The sequence below is a fragment of the Copadichromis virginalis genome, linkage group LG16 (genome assembly GCF_057382275.1).
Source record: "Copadichromis virginalis isolate Kocher_CV1m ecotype Utaka linkage group LG16, C_Virginalis_male_GT1.1, whole genome shotgun sequence".
Taxonomy (NCBI): Eukaryota; Metazoa; Chordata; class Actinopteri; order Cichliformes; family Cichlidae; genus Copadichromis; species Copadichromis virginalis.
This window is the reverse complement of record NC_140633.1, coordinates 14,222,662-14,244,424: the sequence shown is the minus strand read 5'-3', so window position 1 is coordinate 14,244,424 and position 21,763 is coordinate 14,222,662. Positions and strand designations below refer to the sequence as shown.

At 40.2% G+C, this 21,763-nt stretch overlaps 1 protein-coding gene and 1 long non-coding RNA gene across 3 annotated transcripts in view; one reads left to right on the top strand and one right to left on the bottom strand.

Annotated features, from left to right (window-relative positions):
* LOC146690417 (amine oxidase [flavin-containing]-like) overlaps positions 1 to 21,763 on the top strand; it is a 58,822-nt gene that overhangs the window by 33,455 nt on the left and 3,604 nt on the right. The window contains exons 5-15 of the mRNA XM_085435477.1: positions 13,615 to 13,719; positions 13,840 to 13,931; positions 14,716 to 14,857; positions 15,905 to 16,054; positions 17,661 to 17,820; positions 17,900 to 17,996; positions 19,146 to 19,199; positions 19,285 to 19,342; positions 19,431 to 19,528; positions 20,501 to 20,612; positions 21,553 to 21,615. Of these exons, the coding sequence (XP_085291603.1) occupies positions 13,615 to 13,719; positions 13,840 to 13,931; positions 14,716 to 14,857; positions 15,905 to 16,054; positions 17,661 to 17,820; positions 17,900 to 17,996; positions 19,146 to 19,199; positions 19,285 to 19,342; positions 19,431 to 19,528; positions 20,501 to 20,612; positions 21,553 to 21,615 (1,131 nt within the window). The remainder of the gene's footprint in view (positions 1 to 13,614; positions 13,720 to 13,839; positions 13,932 to 14,715; positions 14,858 to 15,904; positions 16,055 to 17,660; positions 17,821 to 17,899; positions 17,997 to 19,145; positions 19,200 to 19,284; positions 19,343 to 19,430; positions 19,529 to 20,500; positions 20,613 to 21,552; positions 21,616 to 21,763) is intronic.
* On the bottom strand, positions 362 to 14,754 carry LOC146690418 (uncharacterized). Of its 2 annotated transcripts, XR_014915805.1 has the most exons (5): positions 14,695 to 14,754; positions 11,754 to 11,911; positions 784 to 855; positions 564 to 703; positions 362 to 483 (listed from the first exon to the last, which is right to left on the bottom strand). It is a non-coding gene; the product is annotated as an uncharacterized LOC146690418 (long non-coding RNA). The 2 variants fall into 2 exon arrangements; XR_014915804.1 differs by lacking the exons at positions 11,754 to 11,911; positions 14,695 to 14,754 and having other exon boundaries at positions 784 to 6,110.

The following is a 21,763-nucleotide window of genomic DNA, read 5'->3' as shown; positions in this document are numbered from 1 at the left end:
ATATAAACAAGCTAACTTTTTTTCCACTCGATAAAAGTTAACGTGAGTGTTCTCGGTGATCAGGAACAAATGTAATCGCATGGCAGGATGCTGTAAAAGGACCAAACTTCAGCCAGGAGAACAACTGAGATAATCCATCCACAATACGAGGTTAGTCATTCATATACTGCTGCATGGGCTGGGCTGTAGTTACATCCTAAGGTTTTAAAAACTGAGCTTAAATAAATGATTAGCGGTAATAAAAGCCAAGGGAGGTCAACAGTGATCAGTGACTGTTTTAGGAGCTTTTTTTGTCATGAACCGAAGTTCCGAGCGCAGGCAGGACCCAGTAGCAGAACACACACACTAGGGTAGGAGCGAATAAAGAAAGTAATTTTTATTGCAACTAAAGGTGTCCCGTGAGGGTAGCCTGAAAAACAACGTATGGAACCAGAAGAAACCGAGGGACCGCGCAGGGAACGCCGAGAGCGGGGCTGTGAGAGGCTGTAAAACAAAAAGAGAGACAGATTACTGGGGTGCGGAAAAAAGGCAGCATACGAGGGAAGGTGGAGTGTGCGTCTCACGGTGATAGCCGGGCCGAGTGAACCAGAGGGGGGTGGAGCTCCAAAAGGGGTCGAGACGGCGAAGCTGATGGTGAACCAAATCTCAGGCGGACAGGTGGACAGGCAGGTGGCTCGAAAACAAAAACACGCCGAGTTGTGATCTGGGTACACAGGGAAAAAACAGTGTTAGGTCCGATGGAGAGTTTGTCATAAGAGTTCTTTTCCCGCAGGCGTACGTTACCGCTGAGAGGCGACTACGGACTGGCGTGGAGCAGCAGGTAGGGCAGGATTAAATAGTCCACCTGGTGATCGCCTGGGATGGGATGCAGGTGTGGGGTTAGCAGCCACGCTCGTGGGCGTGGACATCCCAGCAGCACCCCGGACACCGGGCCGCGGACCATGACATTTTTGAGATTAAATAGAAGAAAATACATAACATTAAACATGTTAACAACACAAAAGCCATATTAAACGCAGACTACTTTAGGCCTGGAAGTAGGATTCGTCACGTCATCACTTAACGACCGGGTGGATTATTATTACTTCTGCCCTCTAGGTGTGTGCACAACAAAATGCACATATGAAACACTACAATATATCCCCCCCTCCACCAACACACACACACACACATACACACACACACACACACACACACACACGCACACGCACATACACACACTAAAACATATGGTATTAACAGATTATCAGATTAACAGATACCGTGACCATGTATAGTACATAACACTCCACATAGATTTCTTTACTTTTCTGCACTCATTCCTGGCCGAAGAATTGTAAAATATTATTATTTCTATTATATTAGTAAAAAATATTTAGTGATAGCTGACGGTGACGAGTGTTCGATGGTTCTTTCTGTTTTTTTAAAAGAACCATTACTTTAGCAAAAGAGACAATAAACCACTATGAAAACACCTCATTACATGTATAACTGCATTGATGATTGAAATTGTGGATAAATCAGCAAAAGCAAATAAATAAGTAAAGTAAAAGTAATTATTCTACAGAAAAATGTTCCTTGTCAGTGTTTTATGGACCACAACTAATAGTGGAAATGTTTAAGGCTAAGGTAATTTCAAACTCATTTAAAGCTTTTACTCTGTTTAATCTACAGTAATGCATGGCATTCTACAAAACCACAGAAACATAGGCCTACATTTGATCTTTTAAAAAGAAAGAGGAGCTAGCTACCTTTAGCAGCAGTTTGCCTCGCATGCTGGTCTCCCACTAGTCTTCCACCAAATACCAGACATTTATCTATCTACATTACACACAGGAAACGTGCTACATTTTCCAATGCAAGCCGTTTCCAAGGCAAACAGAGCTTCCAGCGACAGGCTGGAATGACAGAATGCTGTTTGAGATGAAAGGAGAGAGATTGCTTTCACCTTGGCACGTTTTAATTGATGCCAGTTTTTAGATTTGACTTGGAAAGCACTGCTTCCCTCGCTTTTCCAATTCTAGCCTTAAAGTGAATTTTATGGTATGCCACATATGCCATGCTTCCTTCCTCTAACCGAGAGAGATTGTTGCTACACTATGCATAGCTCACTGAAGGTGCAGATTTAAACACCATGGAGTAGGTGTTCATTTGCAGGATTAGAGTACACTGGAGTGGCAGCTGATGATATTGCTCTAGTATTTATTTGTCAGAAAGTTATTTTTAAAGGAGCACGTTATTTAGCATTTAGTAAACCTGTGTTCTTTCAAACTTGCACAGCTGCTGCTAAAAAATACAGTCTGTGCAGAATAATACTCTAGATAAGGGGTCGGCAACCCTAGGCACGCGTGCCACAGTTGGCACGCGAAGGGTTAACTGATGGCACGGCCATAGCTGGACTGGCCATCTTGCATAATGGGCATTTGCTCGGTGGCCCGATGATTTTTTATTTTTTTTGTAACGGTATAAACAATGAAAGGTGTTGGATTGGCCAGATGCTGGCCGGTGTGTAAAAATAGCTCAGTTGTTTGGTGGTGGCATCGTGGAGCTTCCACAGATTCAGTAAAATTAACAAGTGGTGGAGGCTGCACGTGGATGAGGGAGATCGGAGGCAGGACGAGGAGAGACCCAAGGCGGCCGCCGGTCCGAGCGTCAGGTGAACTGAACTTCAGGTAAGAAGTTATGACCTGCAGTCTATCTGGGTCAGATATAAACCAAGCTTAGGTGGAGTTTATTTTCATTATGCTGACTTTTTACAGTCAGTTACAATAACTCGTACTGCGTACTAGCTAGCATGATGGAGTTTCTATACAGCTGGGTGGGTGCTATGATGTTACTGATAGTGAACTTTATTTTATTCATAAGGTTAATTAGTAGAGTTGCCAACCGTCCCGTACAAACGGAATCGTCCCGCATTCAGAAATATTATTACGAGTTTCGTGTTGAGCTGCCCGATGCGCCGCCCGGCGTAGGAGGAACTAAGTCTAAGTCTAAGTTGAGCTGAGAAGGAACACAGTTTGTCCTGTACTTCAGCTAGAATGAAAAAAGACACAAAGGTGGAGTTATTCTGTGTCTTTGCTGCACAGCTGCCTCTTCTTCTCTCATTCTCTCCCCCTCTCTCTCCTGTTGCTACTTCAATCATGAAACTGATCAATGATCAGCTGATCGGCTTTTCTCTCTTGTTTATCGCCTACTTTGCGCCAGAAAGAGGAAACCGCCGGATGTCGCGCTAAACAGCACGTTTAAGCTTCATCAGCTGTTGTTAGAATTTATTTAATATTAATTTCTAGTATCAGCTGATGTTTGCTGGAGCCACAGCTGTAAAGCTGCTGGTCATGATGTCGATTTGGATATGTGGTGAGAGGGAAACATGAAGATGAAACCAGGAGATGTCCTTACTGAATCATCAGAGCTGAACAGGTGATGGAGAAACAGGTTTACCTTTTAGGTGACATGAATGAGTTGAAGGGAAGTTATGAACTGTTTCTGAGAGACAAATAACACCAGGATCCTTTTCTAAGTAGCTGACAGCTGGTAACTGTGCAGGGGCGGGTCTAGCAAAGTTTTGCCAGGGGGGCAGGTAGGGCATTAACAGGGAAAGGGGGGCACAAAGAAATACTTTTCTTTGTTCTTCTCATTTAAAATGTCTGGCTGTTATTAAATAATTATCTGAAGCTTACAACCAAAGTTTTTATCTGATGTAAAATGTATAGAAATCATACATATACCAACAAGATTTTACATCACTGTCACAACAGCATTTGTTTTCATTCAAAGGCTTTATGGCTTTAATACCTTTTTTTGTCCCAGTCCAGCCCTGGGCACGACACGCAGTAAATTAATCTGAGAAGGTGCATCAAAAAATAAATGGCCGCGCCAGCGGTGCACATAGCAAATCAGCTTGCATAGACACATTAGTTGTGCCGCTTCTTAATGACAGTATCTTAACTAACAACCCCAAGTACTAGATTCAACTTGTAATTGGCTAAAAATAACTTAGCCTACTGGTGAGAGGGACGTTGTTAGCTTTCCACATTCCGACACTTCAAAAGCTTCAGGAGCTGTCCGCTCAGCACAGCATCAGCACCACGGAGATACATGGATACATCCGTAGACTCGAGACACAATGCACTTTTGGGCCTTTCAGGTGTATGGACCAATGTTTTATTTTCTGATCAAACCAGAAAGCTTTAATGAGCAGCTAGATTTGTCTCGCATTAACTGGCTGAGTTAATGCCAGTTAATGCAACATCGAAGCAGCTAGAATCCACAGCTGTGCATTTTCACCTGCTGGACATCACTACCTGACAAGTTTAACTGTCTTCAGAACATTCCAGAGGCCTTATTGACAGTATTTGGCTCTACATATCTGTGTGAGCAGATTTTCTCTCACATGAGTGTCCTCAGGTAGCCGTCTGAATGCTGGACACTCGGAGACCTGTGTCTCTGAGTGGGAGACCAGAGATCACATTAACATGTGTGTCTCTGTATTAACAAACATGCCATATTGGCTTAGTTTATTTTTCCTTATCATTCTTGTGAGGCACGGTGGTTAGCACTGTTGCCGCACAGCAAGAAGGTCCTGAGTTCAATTCCACCATCAGGCCGGGGTCTTTCTGTGTGGAGTTTGCATGTTCTCCCCGTGTTCGCGTGGGTTCTCTCCGGGTACTCCGGCTTCCTCCCACCGTCCAAAGACATGCAGCTTGTGGGGATAGGTTAATTGGATAATCCAAATTGCCACTAGGTGTGAATGTGCGAGTGAATGTGAGTGTGAATGGTTGTCTGTCCCTGTGTGTTAGCCCTGCGACAGACTGGCGACCTGTCCAGGGTGTACCCCGCCTTTTGCCCTATGACAGCTGGGATAGGCTCCAGCGCCCCCCGCGACCCTGAAAAGGATAAGCGGAAGCGAATGGATGGATGGATGGATTCTTGTGAGGAGACCATAAATAGCATTTGTATTTTCTGTTGTACAGTTCATTTGGTGTTATGGATAAAAAGTGTCTTTTTTTTGTTTCAAAATAGCTGATAACTATTCGCTGATAGCTGCCAACATCTGCGAACAAATATAATTCTACAAAGTGGTTCTATGTAGTGTGTAACTGTTCATATAGAGCGTTATTAAATTTACTGCTAATGCAATCATATGGCGAAATGACCTCTGAGGAAATTTTAAATGGCACTCGCCATCAGAATGGTTGCCTACCCCTGCTCTAGATCTCACTTGGCTGCATTTAAAAAAGCCACCCTGTGTTTTCCTTGTTGAATTTAAAACATCCAGGCACAGGAAAAGACGAGAAGTCTTCTGTGCTATGATTACTTGGGTAACATATTGATCAAGAACACTGTGTGCTCTCTGTGGTTTTTGTTTAGTCCATTTATTTAGCGACTGATTGACAATGAAGCATGGTTTCGTGATCTTCACCACCCTGTCCCTAGCACTGATGTATTATTGACTTAACCTACTTACAACAGCGCTGCGAAATATCACCAGCATAACACAGACAGCAGTTAGAAAACACATTTCTCTATTTCTGCTGTTGTGGCATGTTATGTGAACCCTAAATGAATCCATTCTGGTGTATGGGAGCTCCCATGTGACTGTGTCTCCCTAGCTACTATCTCTGTAAGATCCACTCGAAGACTCAGACTCACACACGCCACTCGTAGCTTCCTGGCTGGTTTCCATGGCAGCATGCCTCATCAAAAGCAGCTCCCACCTATCACTGTCAGGCAGTGTGTATGTGCTCTGTGTGTGCACATGTTTGTGCTTTTGTGTATGCATATTCTAGTGTTACTGCTCTCACAGCTTACACTGATATACACGTTCACACACCAACAAGTGTTACAGTGGTCCAAGATGGAAGTTAAGAGTCTTGCTCCTTCTCTTCTCTCCATTTTTGCATCTCCTCGTAGCTGTAACTAATGCCTTTTTAAAGCGCTAAAAATGGGATGGGATGCTCACATTATTTCCCTTTTACCAGCTGGTGGACTGAGCTTACCATTAAGCTGTGATGGAAGTGGCTACTATGGCTTTGGCTACCCTGTTATGGGTGTGGCGAAAAGACCCAAATGAAAGGCTCTCAAGCCAGAACTTCCATCCATCCATTCGCTTCCGCTTATCCTTTTCAGGGTCACGGGGTCGCTGGAGCCTATCCCAGCTGTTCAAGGTAGAACTTATTAAGCAGAAAGAAACAACCTATATTAAGGTGAAGTAAAGGAAGTCTTAGAATGCTATAATAATTACAGTGATAAGCAAACTCAAAACTCTAGTAGCTATTCAAATGGGGCCTTTCAGAGAAAATGTCAGGGTTTTGGAAACCATTAGATATTGTAAAACTGTTTGCATTTTATGCTGGCCAATAATGAATGCCCTGCAAGATAGAAATACAAGAAATCTTTAGACTGGCTTCAGAGGTGGTGTTTTGATATGATTTATTATCTTACACCTGAGAACCAATCCCTGCATCGGCAGTTCACAGCAATCAGTCTTTATTACCTATATTTTTATCGTGTGTGTGTTAGTGTTTTACTACACCTTTTTGTTTGTCAGTAGCTTTGAATTACAAAAGAAGAAATTCAAAAGAATAAACTCATAGTTTCACATGGTGACACAAGTCAATAAGACTTTATATGAACAGTAAGCAGTGATCTAACCCATTTGACACCCTCTACATTTCTTCACAGAACAAAAGCTAGAGTAATTGTAAATCAGCATGTGTCCCAAGCCATTGTGTAATTACAGCTAGCTTTCAAGCAAGCCATGTAGCTAATCAGCTTTTCTATGGCAGATTGTAATCCAAAAGGCCAGTACTGCTTTCCCTTATCAGCAAACCACCGCCTAACAGGCAAATGCAGCTCTCAGCACTGGATTCATTAATGAGGGATCACTATCAGAGACGGGGAAACAGACTTTGATTAAATACTGTGCTTGCTTATCAGAGATTGAGAAAGAGTCCGGGATTGTCCCTTGGATCCTGCAGTACTTTGGACGCTGTGCATGTTTGCACGTTCACAGGACCAGTGAGGGAAACGGCCGTACCAGCTGTGTCTGTTTAGCTTGCTTTTAGAGAATGCCAAGTGCTGCACATTCACTAAGAAGCCACCAGCTTGTGAGAGCTGGCAAAAAGCAGAGGGAACAGCCATCTGATACACCAGTTTGTCATTTTTAGACACACTTTGACATATTCAGATATATTATTTGGAGTTGCATTATTTTGCAACCAAATCAAATCTGTTTTTCTGGTGTTTTTTGGCAAATATGAGACGAGCCTTTATATTCTTTTTGGTCAACAGTGGGTTTTCATTCATTTCATTTCATTCATTTATTTATTCATTTTCAGGCACAACAAATACCTATATTGAACATAAAATACACAAAACAAAAAACAAAACTTGCCTGAAAAAGGAGTGGGACGAAGAAAACCTATTAAATCCCACCCCTATACTCACTCATCAACAAAAAAAAACAATAAACTTCCCGCAGCTACGCCCATCATTGCATACAGACCCATCAACAGCCCCGGGCAGATACAAGCATCTAAGCGGCAGCTCGCAACCAACAATTAGAGCCTTCATAACTGAATACAGAATATATAAATTATAAATTGCATTACCACAGGTAACAGGCAGTAATAACTACAAGTAACAGACACACATACATATACATACATATATATCTACACACACAAGTACATATATGTACATACATACGCACACTTTATTTTTTATTTTTTATTTTGGAATCCATACCAGCAATGGTAAGAGGACAGACATTACAGAGCACACTAAAACCCATCATTGAGTATACTGTGACCAGACCAACTGTTTGTAGAGAAATTTAAATCTATGAATATTTTTGCATTGTTTCAATTGTAAACTCAGACTGTTCCAGATTTTCACACCACATACAGACACACAAAAGCCTTTACGGGTTGTTCGAGTTCTGGGTAATTTGAATTCTCCAAAGCCTCTCACATTATAAACCTTTTCTCGAATTTCAAATCTAGTTTGTAAATTTGCCGGTAAAAGTTTAGTAAAAGCTTTATACAAAATTATGGATGTATTGTAATTAACCAGATCCTGGAATTTAAGTAACTTTGCCTGAAGAAAGAATTTGTGAGTATGATCTAGATAACCAGCCTTGTGAATAATACGCAGTGCTCGTTTCTGTACTGTGACTAATGGATTAGTTGTATTTTTATATGTATTTCCCCACACTTCCACACAATATGTAAGATATGGAAGAACCAGGGTACAGTACAGAGTACGAAGTGCATCTTTATCAAGGAATTGTTTCACTTTGTTCAAAACTGCGAGGCTTCTGGAAATTTTGGTTTTTATGTGTCTGACGTGGGGTTTCCATGAAATTTTGTTATCAATTATAACTCCCAAAAATTTGTTTTCACTCACATTATCAATTGGTACACCTTCAATGATAATTGGTAATTCTATATTATATTTTAAATTACCAAAAAACATTGCTTTAGTTTTATTTATATTTAATGATAATTTATTTATGTCCATCCATTTTTTTATTAATTTTAGCTCCCTGTTTACAGTCATTACAAGATCAGTATAATCATCGCTACTGAAAAATATGTTGGTGTCATCTGCGAACAGTATGAGTTTAAGTACTTGAGAAACATCAAAAATATCATTTATGTATACATTGAAAAGTTTTGGTCCCAACACTGACCCTTGGGGAACACCACATGTAATACCAAGTTTCTCTGAGTGGTAATGCCCTATGCTAACATATTGTTCCCGACCTGTTAGGTAACTTTTTAACCAGTTACCAGCTTTCCCTCGAATACCATATCTTTCCAATTTATCCAGTAAAATTGAGTGATTGATTGTGTCGAAGGCCTTTTTGAGGTCAACAAAAATACCAACTGCATATTTATTTTTATCCAGTGTATCAGTAATTTCTTCTACTGCCTCAATTATCGCCATTGAAGTGGTTCTTTGCGTTCTGAAACCATACTGACCAACATTTATTATTTGATGTTTTTCAAGGAATTTTTCTAATCTTGAATTAAAAAGTTTTTCTAGAATTTTTGAGAATTGAGGCAGTAGAGAAATAGGCCTATAATTGGTAAAACTGTGTTTGTCATTACTTTTATATAGTGGTATTACTTTCGCAATTTTCATTTTTTTTGGAAAACAACCGGACTGAAATGATAAATTACAGATATATGTTAAGGGACTAGCAATATTCAGAATAACCTGTTTAACTACAGACATATTTATGTCATGATAATCCATTGAAGACTTACTTTTATATTTTAATGTGATATTTATTACTTCTTGCTCATTTGTAGCTGAGAGGAACAGTGAAAAGGGATTTGATTTTATATTACTGATATTTTCATTTTTATGACACGGGATGTCCGCTGCTAGTTCAGGGCCAACATTTATGAAGAATTTATTGAACCCATCGACAATATTACTCATGTTGTGATTTTCACCATTTGCATCAGTAAAATATTCAGGATATGATGTTCCAGAAGATCCTTGTTTAATTAAGTTGTTTAACACATCCCAAGTTCCTTTTATATTGTTTTTATTTTCATATAATCTTCTTCTATAATAAAGTTGTTTGCTCGTTCTTATAATATCAGTCAATTTATTTCTATATGCTTTATATCTTTGTTCCACTTCTTTTGTTTTTACTTTGATAAACTGTTTATACAGATTGTTTTTCTTTTTGCAAGCATTAATAATTCCTTTTGTGAGCCAAGGACTTTTTATCTTTTTTTTCTTTGTCATGTGTTCGTTTACAGGACAATGTTTATTGTACCACATAGTAAAAATATCTAGAAAATTATCATAAGCCTTGTCCACATCTGACTCTTCATACACCGAACTCCAATCTTGTTGTGCTAAATCGAAATTGAAGGCATGAATTGCTTCTTCATTTATTGTTCGCTTTGCTATCATGATCTTGGTATCTATTTTTTTTAAATCACAGTCACACAAAGTAAAAACTGGTAAGTGGTCAGTTATATCACAGACAAGCAGACCACTATTAATTTGGAAATCCATGACATTAGTAAAAATGTTGTCAATAATAGTGGCGCTATGTGAAGTTATTCTGCTTGGCTTTGTTATTGTTGGATATAGTAATAAGCTGTACATTGTGTCAGTAAAGTCATCAATGGCTTTTAACCTTGTTGGATTTAGCAAATCAATGTTAAAATCACCACAGATAAATAGTAATTTTTGGTTCACCGAAGCAAACGTTTTTTCTATCCATTCATTAAAAGTGTCAATACTTGAACTGGGTGTCCGATATATACAACTTATTATAACATTTCTCTTTTTTTCATTCATAATCTCAATAGTCAAACATTCCAAAATTCCATCAATAGCCATAGACATAGTTGTTACAACATTATATTTTATAGAGTTATGAACATATATAGCAACCCCGCCGCCCGCCTTATTTAATCTATTCATGTATTTTAAATCATATCCATTCAAACAAAAATCTATTCCTTTATCGACATTGAACCAAGTTTCAGTGATGGCTATAACACTAAAGGGGCGAGAAAATTGTTGCAAATAGTCCTTAATGAAATCAAAATTAGAGTACATACTTCTGCTGTTAAAGTGAATTAATGAGAGCTTCCCGTCTAGGTTAATTTCTTTTTCATATTGTTCCTGAGTGAAATAATTACAATTTTTAACAAAAGAAGAGAGAAAGTTACTTTCAGAATCTATTTCTGGATCTATTATATTATGCTCCTTATATTCACAATCTAGATCAATTACTTTCTGTTGAAGAACTAATTTCAACGTGTCCATGTCATTTCCTGGTGTAATTGATACATTGGTGTCAGTTATACTTGTCCAGATCCTCCATGTTCCTCACTATCAGTACTTTTGCCTCTTCTGGTGTCCCGTTTAGCTTAATGAAAATCTTACAGTTTGTTACCCATAGTTTTGCTATGAAACTCTCCCATCGAGACCATTTTTGCCTTATGTAGTTCTTACTGGATAAATCATGAACACCTTAACTGAGGCAGGTGAGGCCTGCAGTTCTTGAGATGTTGTTCTGGGTGCTTTTGTGACCTCCTGGACGAGTCATTGATGCACTCCTGGAGTCATTTTGGTCACTGGCCACTCCTAGAAAGTTTTCTCAATTTTTGAATAACAGCTCTCCACTTGGTTTAGTCTTAGAAAAGGTTTTCCAGACTGATGGATGTTATTGGCTTTGTCTTTCAGCTGTTTTTTTGCGTTTCTATAGATCAAGGCATGACGTGTTGCTTAGCTTACTTCACTTTGTCAGACAGGTTATATTTAAGTGATTTCTGGATTAGTGTGGCTAGTTGAAAGTGAACTTTTCAAAGGTCAGCTTTCCAAAAAATGTGGCTGATCAAAGTAAATTCACAATTTAACAAGGGAGGGCAACTACTTTTTCAAATAGGACATGGTAGGTTTGTGTAGCTTTTTTCCCTTATTAAATTAAATGATTAGTTAATCTAATCATTTAATAATTTACTAAATTTTAAAACTAAATGTAGTTTAAAAAATAAGAAATCAAGAAGAGCAAACATTTTTCCCAGTACTGTATATTACGTTGGGCAATAAAATATTTATTGATCATAGATGTTTGTTTAGAAGTCAGATAAGAGCGTACAATGTAATTTGGATAAAAGTCTAAGGGCAGTGATTAGCGATTTCTGAGATTAATTGAAATCTTTATCTTTATATGGTTGTAATAAAATCCTCCTACTCTGAAGTACAGTCACCTTTGTCTTCAAGCAGTCTTCGTTTGGTCCTCTGATTGAGGACACTTCCCTGCTCGCTGATGTGGAAACAGATGTTGCCATGCTTCATCTCCCCCTCCTCTTCTCTCCTCCCTCTGTATTCTCTTGGCCGTGGTCACCATGGAGACAGACCTGTTGTTCTGTGCACAGAAGCAGAGACAGTATGCTGCAATGAGACACATCATCATCATCATCCCTCTCTGTCTATCACTGAATTCTGTGTAGCAGTGAAGAACAGACTGTGAATACTAAAAAACAAAGGTGCTGTCGCCTTGCAGTCACACACACACACACACACACACACACACACACACACACACACACACACACACACACACACACACTTTAAAAACAAACAAACAGGTGATCATTTTATTTCAGTAAATGGCTAAATCTAGTAATATCACAAATGATTGTGCAGCTGCTTTTACATGTTTTAAGCAGTGAAAGTCACACAACACTTTGCTGTGCTATTTTTATTCAACAGAAGTCTTCTCTTTCATTGTTTTTGAGGAGTCTGATCTGAGAAATGTGTGAACTTATTATTGATCTAAGGTTCTCAAAGAATGTTCAATTGTTTTCTGTGGCTCTCCAGTGAAAATGACAGAATTTGTTGATACCGAATTTGCCATGCCGTGGGACAGTATGAGAACAATTTGCCTTTCTTTTTTTTTCTTAATTTTGTACATTTTTCCTTTGCAACCGTCCATCTAAATTTCAGAACCCTTGCTATAGATAATATAATTAAAAGTCTTATTTCTTATAATTACCCCTTAGGAAACACTTTATTGTGCTTACCCATGTACTTTTTTATGCTAATCTAACAGATTTGTTTTTTCTTAGCATAATCATACTTTTTGGTGATGCCACTACAGTTGAGTCTTGTAGTTTAAGAGGTTACACATTTCTGTTTCTGTAATATTTATGCATCAATAATGATTTTCAATGATACTGAGAGAGTTTTGCAAGGAGAAACAAAGAAATATTGCTATATTTGACATTAGACTAGCTCAGTAACGGATTTACCTTTAACCGTGACAAGAAGATTTTAGGGCTACATAACAGCTGGACAGTTACAGCTGCATTGTTGGACAATGAAATGAACAACTAAACACTTTTGATATTTGTTTTGTTTTTTTCCTTTATTACAGTGGTATCACCTTACACAACACAATAAGTTAAGAGAATGTAAATAATAGGAGCCATTATTAATTCAATACAGCTGCAGACAGCTGCAGTGTCTCTGAGCTAGCAGCTCTGTGAGGCTGAGGGAATTTCAACAGTTTGTGTTTAGTGGGACTTGAAATAAATGTCCTTGTCAAGCTAAATGCCATATTACGGGAGAGATTATTTGAGGTTACATCAACACGTAGCTAAGAGACCATTGCTAGAAAGCAACAAAAATTCATCTCTAGTTACAATTGTGTTTTGGAAACCAAAACACAAATAAGTGACCTTGATAGTTTTGAAACCACTGCATCTACCCCTGACTGTCACCTCTGTGTTTGTATGTCTTTGTGTGTGATTGAGAAATGCAGAAATAAACTAGACCAGGCATAAAAATTATGGCTTTAGATTATGGCTACTCTTATCACATTTAATGATTCAGTATCTCTGATTCAGTTGTAAACATTGCACAAGCTATTACTCCACTTTCTCCACCACTCTTCAAACTGCTTTCACGGTCAGTTAGAGGTCAACTGAAACAAATCTTTAATGGCAAATGCTGAAATGTTGTTCTTTGAATGCTGCCATCATTAAGCACAGCTTTTATAAGCAATGGTTATTTGATGATTGAAGAATATTGTTTTGGTGATGATGGCCGCAATCATGTGTCCAACAGGGAAAGTCTTACCCGTTCAAAGGCTCCTTGCCTCCCATGTGGAACCCCATCGCTTTGATGGACTTCAACAACCTCTTTAGAACAATGGATAAGATGGGCGAGGAGGTAAAGCAGTTCTCACTATTAATGAGTATTCTTATTAATAAGCATTCTAGATTGGTTTACTGGACAGGTTGCACACCTGCTACATGCCTGACTCATGCTGAACACCCTCCTGCGTTTCAGATTCCCAGAGACGCTCCCTGGAGAGCTCCCCATGCTGAGGAGTGGGACAAGATGACCATGCAGGAACTCTTTGAAAAACTCTGCTGGACCAGGTAACATGTTCAAAATGTTTCCCGTTTGTGCAGAGAATAGGTCTAGCTATTCATCCTGTTATCTCTGAACGTTTATATCCAGGGTAAAGTTGTATTGCTAAATCTAAAGCTAATGCTAAAGTTATAAGCTAATGGTAGCGAGCTCAGTTAGCAAGGTATCTCATAGGGTGCATGGATGCAGCATTCTGCACAATTCCACTCACCAGAGCTGGAAGTAGAATTAACCAAAGAGCACATCATGCTATTTCCAATAAAATGATCTAAAAGGCTCCAACACCACAGTCACAGTTAAGAGGTCCAGTTCAGTGACTCAAACTTGCAGAGGTGGAAATGGTTACAGCTTCCTGTGTCAGCACTAATAAGAATAAGAATTCTCATCCCTGCAAAAACTTTGAAAACGGATGCTGAAGGTTGTAGCTGTTTCATAGAGGTTTTTGGTGGAGAAGCTTCAGTATATGATGCACTGTGAGTGAGAATGTTTTTGATAATCTAATTACTGTGTAAATTTAAAATATGCAGCTTGTAAAAAGTAAATTACATTTTTGTAACAACATAGAAATAACAGTCCTTCACTAATTAAAAGATTGTACCGCTCCTGTGTTTGAATTACTGCTCAAATGTAGATTATGTGCAAGTCTCTGCTGGAAAAGTAGGACAAGCAAGCAGAAATCCCTGACATGGTGATTTATTTGTGCTTTGTTCACACTCTTACAGAATATAAAAATTGTGACTGGGGTACCTGCAGTATTTAAAGACTTCTTACCTTCCATGTAATCCCTCCCAGAACTGCTCGTCGCTTCGCCACACTGTTTGTCAACGTAAACGTGACCTCTGAACCCCACGAGGTGTCGGCTCTCTGGTTCCTCTGGTACGTCAAACAGTGCGGAGGGACAATGAGGATCTTCTCCACCACCAATGGAGGACAGGTATGTCTGCCCAAAATTATACCTACTGATTCAGAACAACAGACTGAAAGAATTCGTTTTTTTATATATCTGTCTGAACAAACAGAATATTCTCTCGGCGTGCCAAGAAGTGGACTTGCGTTCTCTGCCTCTCACACAGATTCATTCAGTGATTCAGAGGAGCAGTGTGAACGTCAGAGGGAGATCCCTCACAGCCCAGTCTCCTTAGTCTGGCCTGAATAAGATGCTGTCCATACAAAAGATGTTTTCTTGGAATACTCAGGGCATCTTTTCTGCTGCCGTTCCTCAAGCTGAGGGCCTTGTTCCCATAGCCACAAAGGCTTTGGTAAACAAATGACAAACAGTAGTGCAGTCGGCTCCTTCCTGTTTGCTCCACATTTAAAGCTTACACGCCTTGTGGATGGTGCATACATAGGGGTGTTTGAAGTATTTACACATAGTCATCTTAAACATATGGATATGCTATTGGTATGCATTGCTTCGAGTGCAGCTGCACTCCTCCTGCAAAACTGCAAATGTGTCTTTAATCAAACAAGACAAGAAGAGGCTCACCTCGTTTCACCGCCCAGGACTGATTCAGGTGTAGCTCGTGCTTTCACAGCGACTGCTTGACAAATTCATCCAAATGCCACAGAGGAATGCACACAATGTGTTTCTGGTCAGGGATGAGAGAGATGTTGACACTAACCACATGGAAATGGTTTTGTGTATCGGAGCTTTGACAGCCCAAACCTCTCTACCTCCTCACTGTCATCTTCATCATTTAACATTTGCTGGCCTGGCTTTATGAACGTGTTTCTTTTGAATTAAGATGCAGAAATTTGTAGTGAAGGAAATGAATGCGGACTGAGGATAACCGGTGTGTATCACCAGGATAAATCAGGGGATTTTATCGGCTTCATTCCAAACTGGGAGTTTATTAGCCTTGCCGAGGGGTACCCAGAGGGGGATCAGAGTCACTTCCACCCAATATAAATAGAAACCAGTGTTGCTGCATCTGCTCTCCCTGTTGGTGCTCACTGAACTCTGCTCTCTTTGTGTCTCAAGGAGAGGAAGTTTGTAGGGGGTGCGAATCAGGTGAGTCAGTGCATGGCGAGGGAGCTGGGAGACCGAGTGAAGCTGCAGTCTCCAGTCTACAGGATCGACCAGACCGGAGACATGGTTGTGGTGGAGACCGTGGACAAGCAGACCTACAAGGTGAGTTGAGTATATCACCAGTATTTCCTTTGAAGTACTATTCTTTAAGGACACTTTTTATGTCTTTCCTTACATATTCTGCTTTAGTCAGAAATATAATATTGAGCTGGAAATGAGCATTTGAAGTCGATTAATGTTTATTAACTGTATCTAGCACCAGATGATCTCAGAGATTACAACAAGATGGAGAGAAACCTAAGTATTCCACCTTTGAGCAGATCTTGGCCACAGTGAGAATAAAGTAAAGAGAGGAAAATAGAGGAAATGCGCTCAGGGAATCTCTGACCACAGAACAGTTTCCACTTTGCCTCAGTCTGTTTAAAATGAGCTTTGGCCCAGAAATGATGGCGGTGTTTCACCATCATGTTCACATGATAGAGCTTTAACCTGTATTTGTGAACAGTACAGTGTTCATAGACAGTGATTTCCAGAAGTGTTCCCGAGCCCTCCCAGTGATTTCATGACAATCATGCCTGCTTTAGTGCAGTGATGCAGCAGGGCCCAAAGGTCACGGGCATCCATTATTGATTTTCAGCCTTATCCTTTGCACACAGAAATTCCTCCAGATTCTTGGAATGTTTTGATGATATTATTCTTTTCAGTTTGATGTTGAGGAACATTTTTCTGAAATTGCTCCACAGTTTGTAGACACAGTTTTGGGGGTTTTTGCAGAGCATCTCTGAGATGCTCTTTTTATCGCTGGTCGTGTCACTTTGAGACATGTCACTGCCATCAAATTCAAAGTGAGCTTTTTGTTTCTGTAAATGATAATAGTAGATTTCTGATATTTTTCTGTATAAGTGAATAAAAGATGGCTTTCTGAGATCGGCAAGTCACTGCATTCTGTTTTCATTTACAGTTTACACAATGTTACAACTTTCTGAAACTGGGTTTGTAGACACAATTGATTAGTTCAGTCCAGTGGTTCCCAACCTTCAAATGGCCCACAAAACAAATAGTCAGAATGACTTTGCTTATATGGATACATCACCGTTAACGAGCTGATAAGATAATGAATAATGACGCTGCTCTTATGTTTCAGTAGATTGTGAATGCAGGACTTTCCTTTTCCTGTTTTCCTGTTACTGCAGCCATGTTTCAAATAACTGTTATAGTGTTTGTTTGATTTTATTATGTATTAGGAAATGAAACAGATACTATATTTATACACTAGGTAATGTGAGATAATGCAGTCTGAATATGAAACATCCATGTAACTGTAAAACAGTAACTGCTTCACAGTGTTACTCACAAACTTCACTGGCACTGCTGCTCTTTGGCTGCCATCTACTGGCTGCTTGGAAAAAAGCAGTTAAAATGTACATGATCTGTGTTACTTTGTTGATTAGGTTGAATGTTTTCATTTATGGTCAGATGTTCCATTGTAATGAATTATGGGACAGCATTTTCTCCCCTCTTTTCATAAAGGATAGTCCAGTGTATCCTATATTAAAGGAAGCATTGAAGCCTCTTTCCTTAGTATTTGGAGAATTGCAACATCTCTTACTATGGCTGATGACTACCATGCAGATACTTCTGGGTCACATCTTTCAGTTATAAACAGACTATTGGTACGCACTGTGTACTGTCTCTGTCTCTGTGTTAGGCCAAGTATGTGATCGTGGCCACACCACCTGCTTTGAATCTGAAGATGCACTTCAACCCTGAGCTGCCCCCGCTGAGGAACCAGCTGATCAACCGTGTTCCCATGGGCTCTGTCATAAAGTGCATGGTCTACTACAGAGAGAACTTCTGGAGGAAAAAGGGTACGCAGGAAGTGAAAACACAGAGAGAGCGAATGCTGTTCAAGATGATGCCATTTCTAACGTTTTATTGTGTTACCAGGTTACTGCGGCAGCATGGTGATAGAGGAGGAGGGTGCTCCCATCGGTCTCACCCTGGATGACACAAAGCCTGATGGGACTGTACCTTGTATTATGGGGTTGGTACAGAGCTTCAAACAGTTCTCTGTAATTGTGTATATTTTGTATTATGATTAGGGATGGGTATCGTTTAGGTTTTATCCGATACCAGTACCAAACCGGTACTTTTGAAACGGTGCCGGTGCTTAAACGGTGCTCGAACCGGTGCTTAAAGAATGAAGAACACACACTTTGTCCAAAAACCTCTCATGTTTAGCTGTTTCCCTCTTTTTCTTTGGTCATTTTAGCCTTTTTGGCCAGGGTGAAGGGAGTATCTGCCATCAAACAAGAAGACAGCCTCATGTAACTACGATGGTGTTTGCTAGTTCACCTTAAATGTGTTAATGTAATAACGTGGTTAGCGTACTCAACGTAAATTACACATGAACAACATTAAGCTACTCACGCAGAGAAGAACGGCTGCTGCTGCCATCATTATCCGTCATCATTTCTGCTACACTGGCAGGGCTAGGGGCCAGGACTCTCCTCTTCGGGTTCTTGGGGGATGTTGCTAACTCCGGGTCCGATAACAACCCGCAGTAGATGTGCTCGGTGTGAGGTCTCGCAGCAAGCTATCAAATACGGCGCATTTCTCGACTTTAAAAAAATGCTATGCGTCGCCAGGTGTTTCATCAGATTCGAGGTGTTACCTCCTTTGCACAGTATCACCTTAAAGCACTTGTTGCAGGCTGCTGAGTTTGCATCTTTTGCTGTGAAGTACAGCCAGACTTTTGACCGCTTCGCCTTGGGCATTTTAATCTGTAGCTCTGCTCTAAAAGAACGTACGTACCTGGGCCCGCCTACTACGCTTGGAAAGGTAAAATGATTGGCTAGAATCCAAAGTGTATCACATCTCAGGGGAAATAAAGCACCGAAATGCTAAGTGATATCAGCAGCCCCAAAGAAGTATACAATGCTGCACCATGCTTTAGTCAGGTTGAAATACACATTTCGTTCACTAGTGATTATCAGAGGGTTACTGACTGGCCTGTAGGCTTGTGTCTCAGCTTTACCATCTGACTCTGACCTAGTATTCTCGCATGAGCTCCTACAAGAATTTCCATACAGTGTAGGACTTGTGCTTGAATGGAGCTAAACACAAGTGATAAAGTCATCCAACCAGCCACACATGCTCATGTAGTGTTTTCTCTTTTCACTCTCCCCCCCAGATTCATCCTTGCCCACAAGTGCAGAAAGCTCTCAAGCCTGTCCAAGGAAGAAAGGTAGACACCAGTGGACAGAGATGGAAAAAAACTCTCACGAGCTGTGAGATCAGTTTAATCCCAACTCCTGTGTTGTTGTGTTTAGGTTGAGGAGGATCTGTGAGATCTACTCCAAAGTGCTGGGCACAGATGAGGCTTTGCATGTGAGTTTGGGTGCAGAGTGGTACACAGTCATGTGGATACTGTGGAATCACTTGACTGACTGCTCATGTGCCTGCTTGTTTCCTGCAGCCGGTGCACTATGAGGAGAAGAACTGGTGTGAAGAGGAGTACTCTGGAGGCTGCTACACAGCCTATTTCCCCCCAGGAATCCTTACTCAGTTTGGCAGGTGAGTCTCTCTCACACGTGTACACACACAAAAAAATAAACATAAATATGAAAGTGTGATCTTTTCATTTCAATTGACTTAATTTATTTGAATGTGTCAGCTCCTGGATATTAATGGCTAATGTATGTTTCAGCAGGATTTGTGATTATTTCTGCAAATTAGCGTCACTTCTCCTCCATGAAATGAACCTGCCTTCCTGTGCACGGTTTCAGAGGGGACTCACTGAGATCACAACACTTTGTGTTGGATTATTATGTTTACCACACAAGCAATACTGTGAACTCATATTTCATCTGAATGGTGTTATTGCAGTGTTTTTTGCGGCATTTCATGGGTTTTATTGGAGTGTGAACAAATGAATGCATTTTCAGTACAGCAGGACGTGTCCCCAGGATTTGCCCATTTGCTCTATAGCTGTACACACACATAAAACACAATCCAGTGTGTCTGATGCATTGCGGCTGCTTTCATTTATTAGTCGAAGCTGCTTGTTGTACAGATCGTGGTGCATATGTTCACTATTAGAGTTTTGTTAACCTCCATATGAAAAACTGAAACTCCTTGTTAATCGTCATGTGAACCATATTTCATGTCTAAATGTCCTCACCAGATGTGCAAATGTGTTCTCACTCACAATGAAAAGTAAGCTGGAGTTGGAAACCTAACATTGTGCTTTTTTATACAGAGTAACTGTTTCACATACCGGGTGGCCCTGCAAGAAATAGAGTTAAAGAAAAAGTCCTTTCTTTGGTTCTTTTACGTTGAGCACAGTGGGGGTGGGAAGATTAATCCAAAGGAAATTCACTTTGTGTTATATAATCCCATATTGCACTTATTCAGGTGAGATAATATTCTTAAATGAAGTGAATCAGTACAATGCTGGTGCATACATTAAAAATAAAACGTGTTTAAAACCTGTAAACCAGTTTAACCTCTGAAGCCTCTCCTGTTTCTCTCTTTTTTGCTCTTCAGAGTGCTGAGAGAGCCGGTGGGCAAGTTGTACTTTGCAGGCACAGAGACGGCCACCGAATGGAGTGGCTACATGGAGGGGGCCGTACAAGCTGGAGAGAGAGCAGCCAGAGAGGTCAGAGAGCATTTAAGTACCTGCTTTTCACTGCTACGTGTTAGCAAATACCAGTTCTTACCAGTTTAAACACCCTTAGAGGCAGGTTACTTATATATACCAGGTGGAAACCACTTAAATCATGCAGCTGGCACACCTATTAGTCACACCTCAGCCTGCTCCTGGTGTTGTGGATGCTCAGCCAGCAGTGCTGGGGGTCAGCTGATATCAAATCATGACATCCTCGCCTTTTCTCCCCTCTCATTTATGTCTGAGCACAGCTGACTGAAACAAACCATAGAATCAAAATGGTCCTCCCCACTCAGTCTTCTAAATCTCTCTTTAAGACACTCGCCTGCTGCTTGCACTTTATGTCCTTCTTCCAAGGCATTAACATTAGGTTTGGTTTCCTAAGATACTCCCCCATGTGTTCATGTTCCTCCATGTTTCTTAGCTCTGGCTCTGCTGCAGAGTAGGTCAGTTACAGTAAAGGCCAGTCAAGCCTGAGTAGATTATCTGAGTGCATTAAACATAAACATACACTTATTCTTCTTTTTATTACTTAAGTTAAGTTGATGTGTCGTGTCGTGTTGTATGTAGTGCCAACGTGGGACAGTTCCCCAATTTCATTGTGCTATTGTACTATGTATGACTGTGCAATGATAATAAAGAGTTATCTTATTAACATCACCCAAACTCAAAAATGTGTATCATGTTTAAAATTTAGACTGTAAATTTTGAGGCCAGAGGGGCTGATGGCGCGATATGGCAGCCTCGCTTCTGTCAGTCTGCCCCAGGGCAGCTGTGGCTGCAACTGTAGCTCACAGTGTGTGAATGTGAGAGTGAATGAATAGTGGAATTGTAAAGCGCTTTGGGTGCCTAGAAAAGTGCTATATAAATGCAATCCATTATTTATTATTATTATAAGTCTTTGACTGACACCACCAATGTCTTTTCGCAGGTCATGTGTGCGATGGGTAAACTCCAACCTAATCAGATCTGGCAACCTGAGCCTGAGAACGATGTAAGAGAAGTCCTTATGCACCAAATTACAAGTTGGCCTTTGATTAAAAAAATGAACAATCAGTGGAGAAACACTCTGAAGTCTCTCGTCATGAATCCAAAACACTTTTTACCATAAATGACACTGTGAAAAAGATCATCTTGTAATA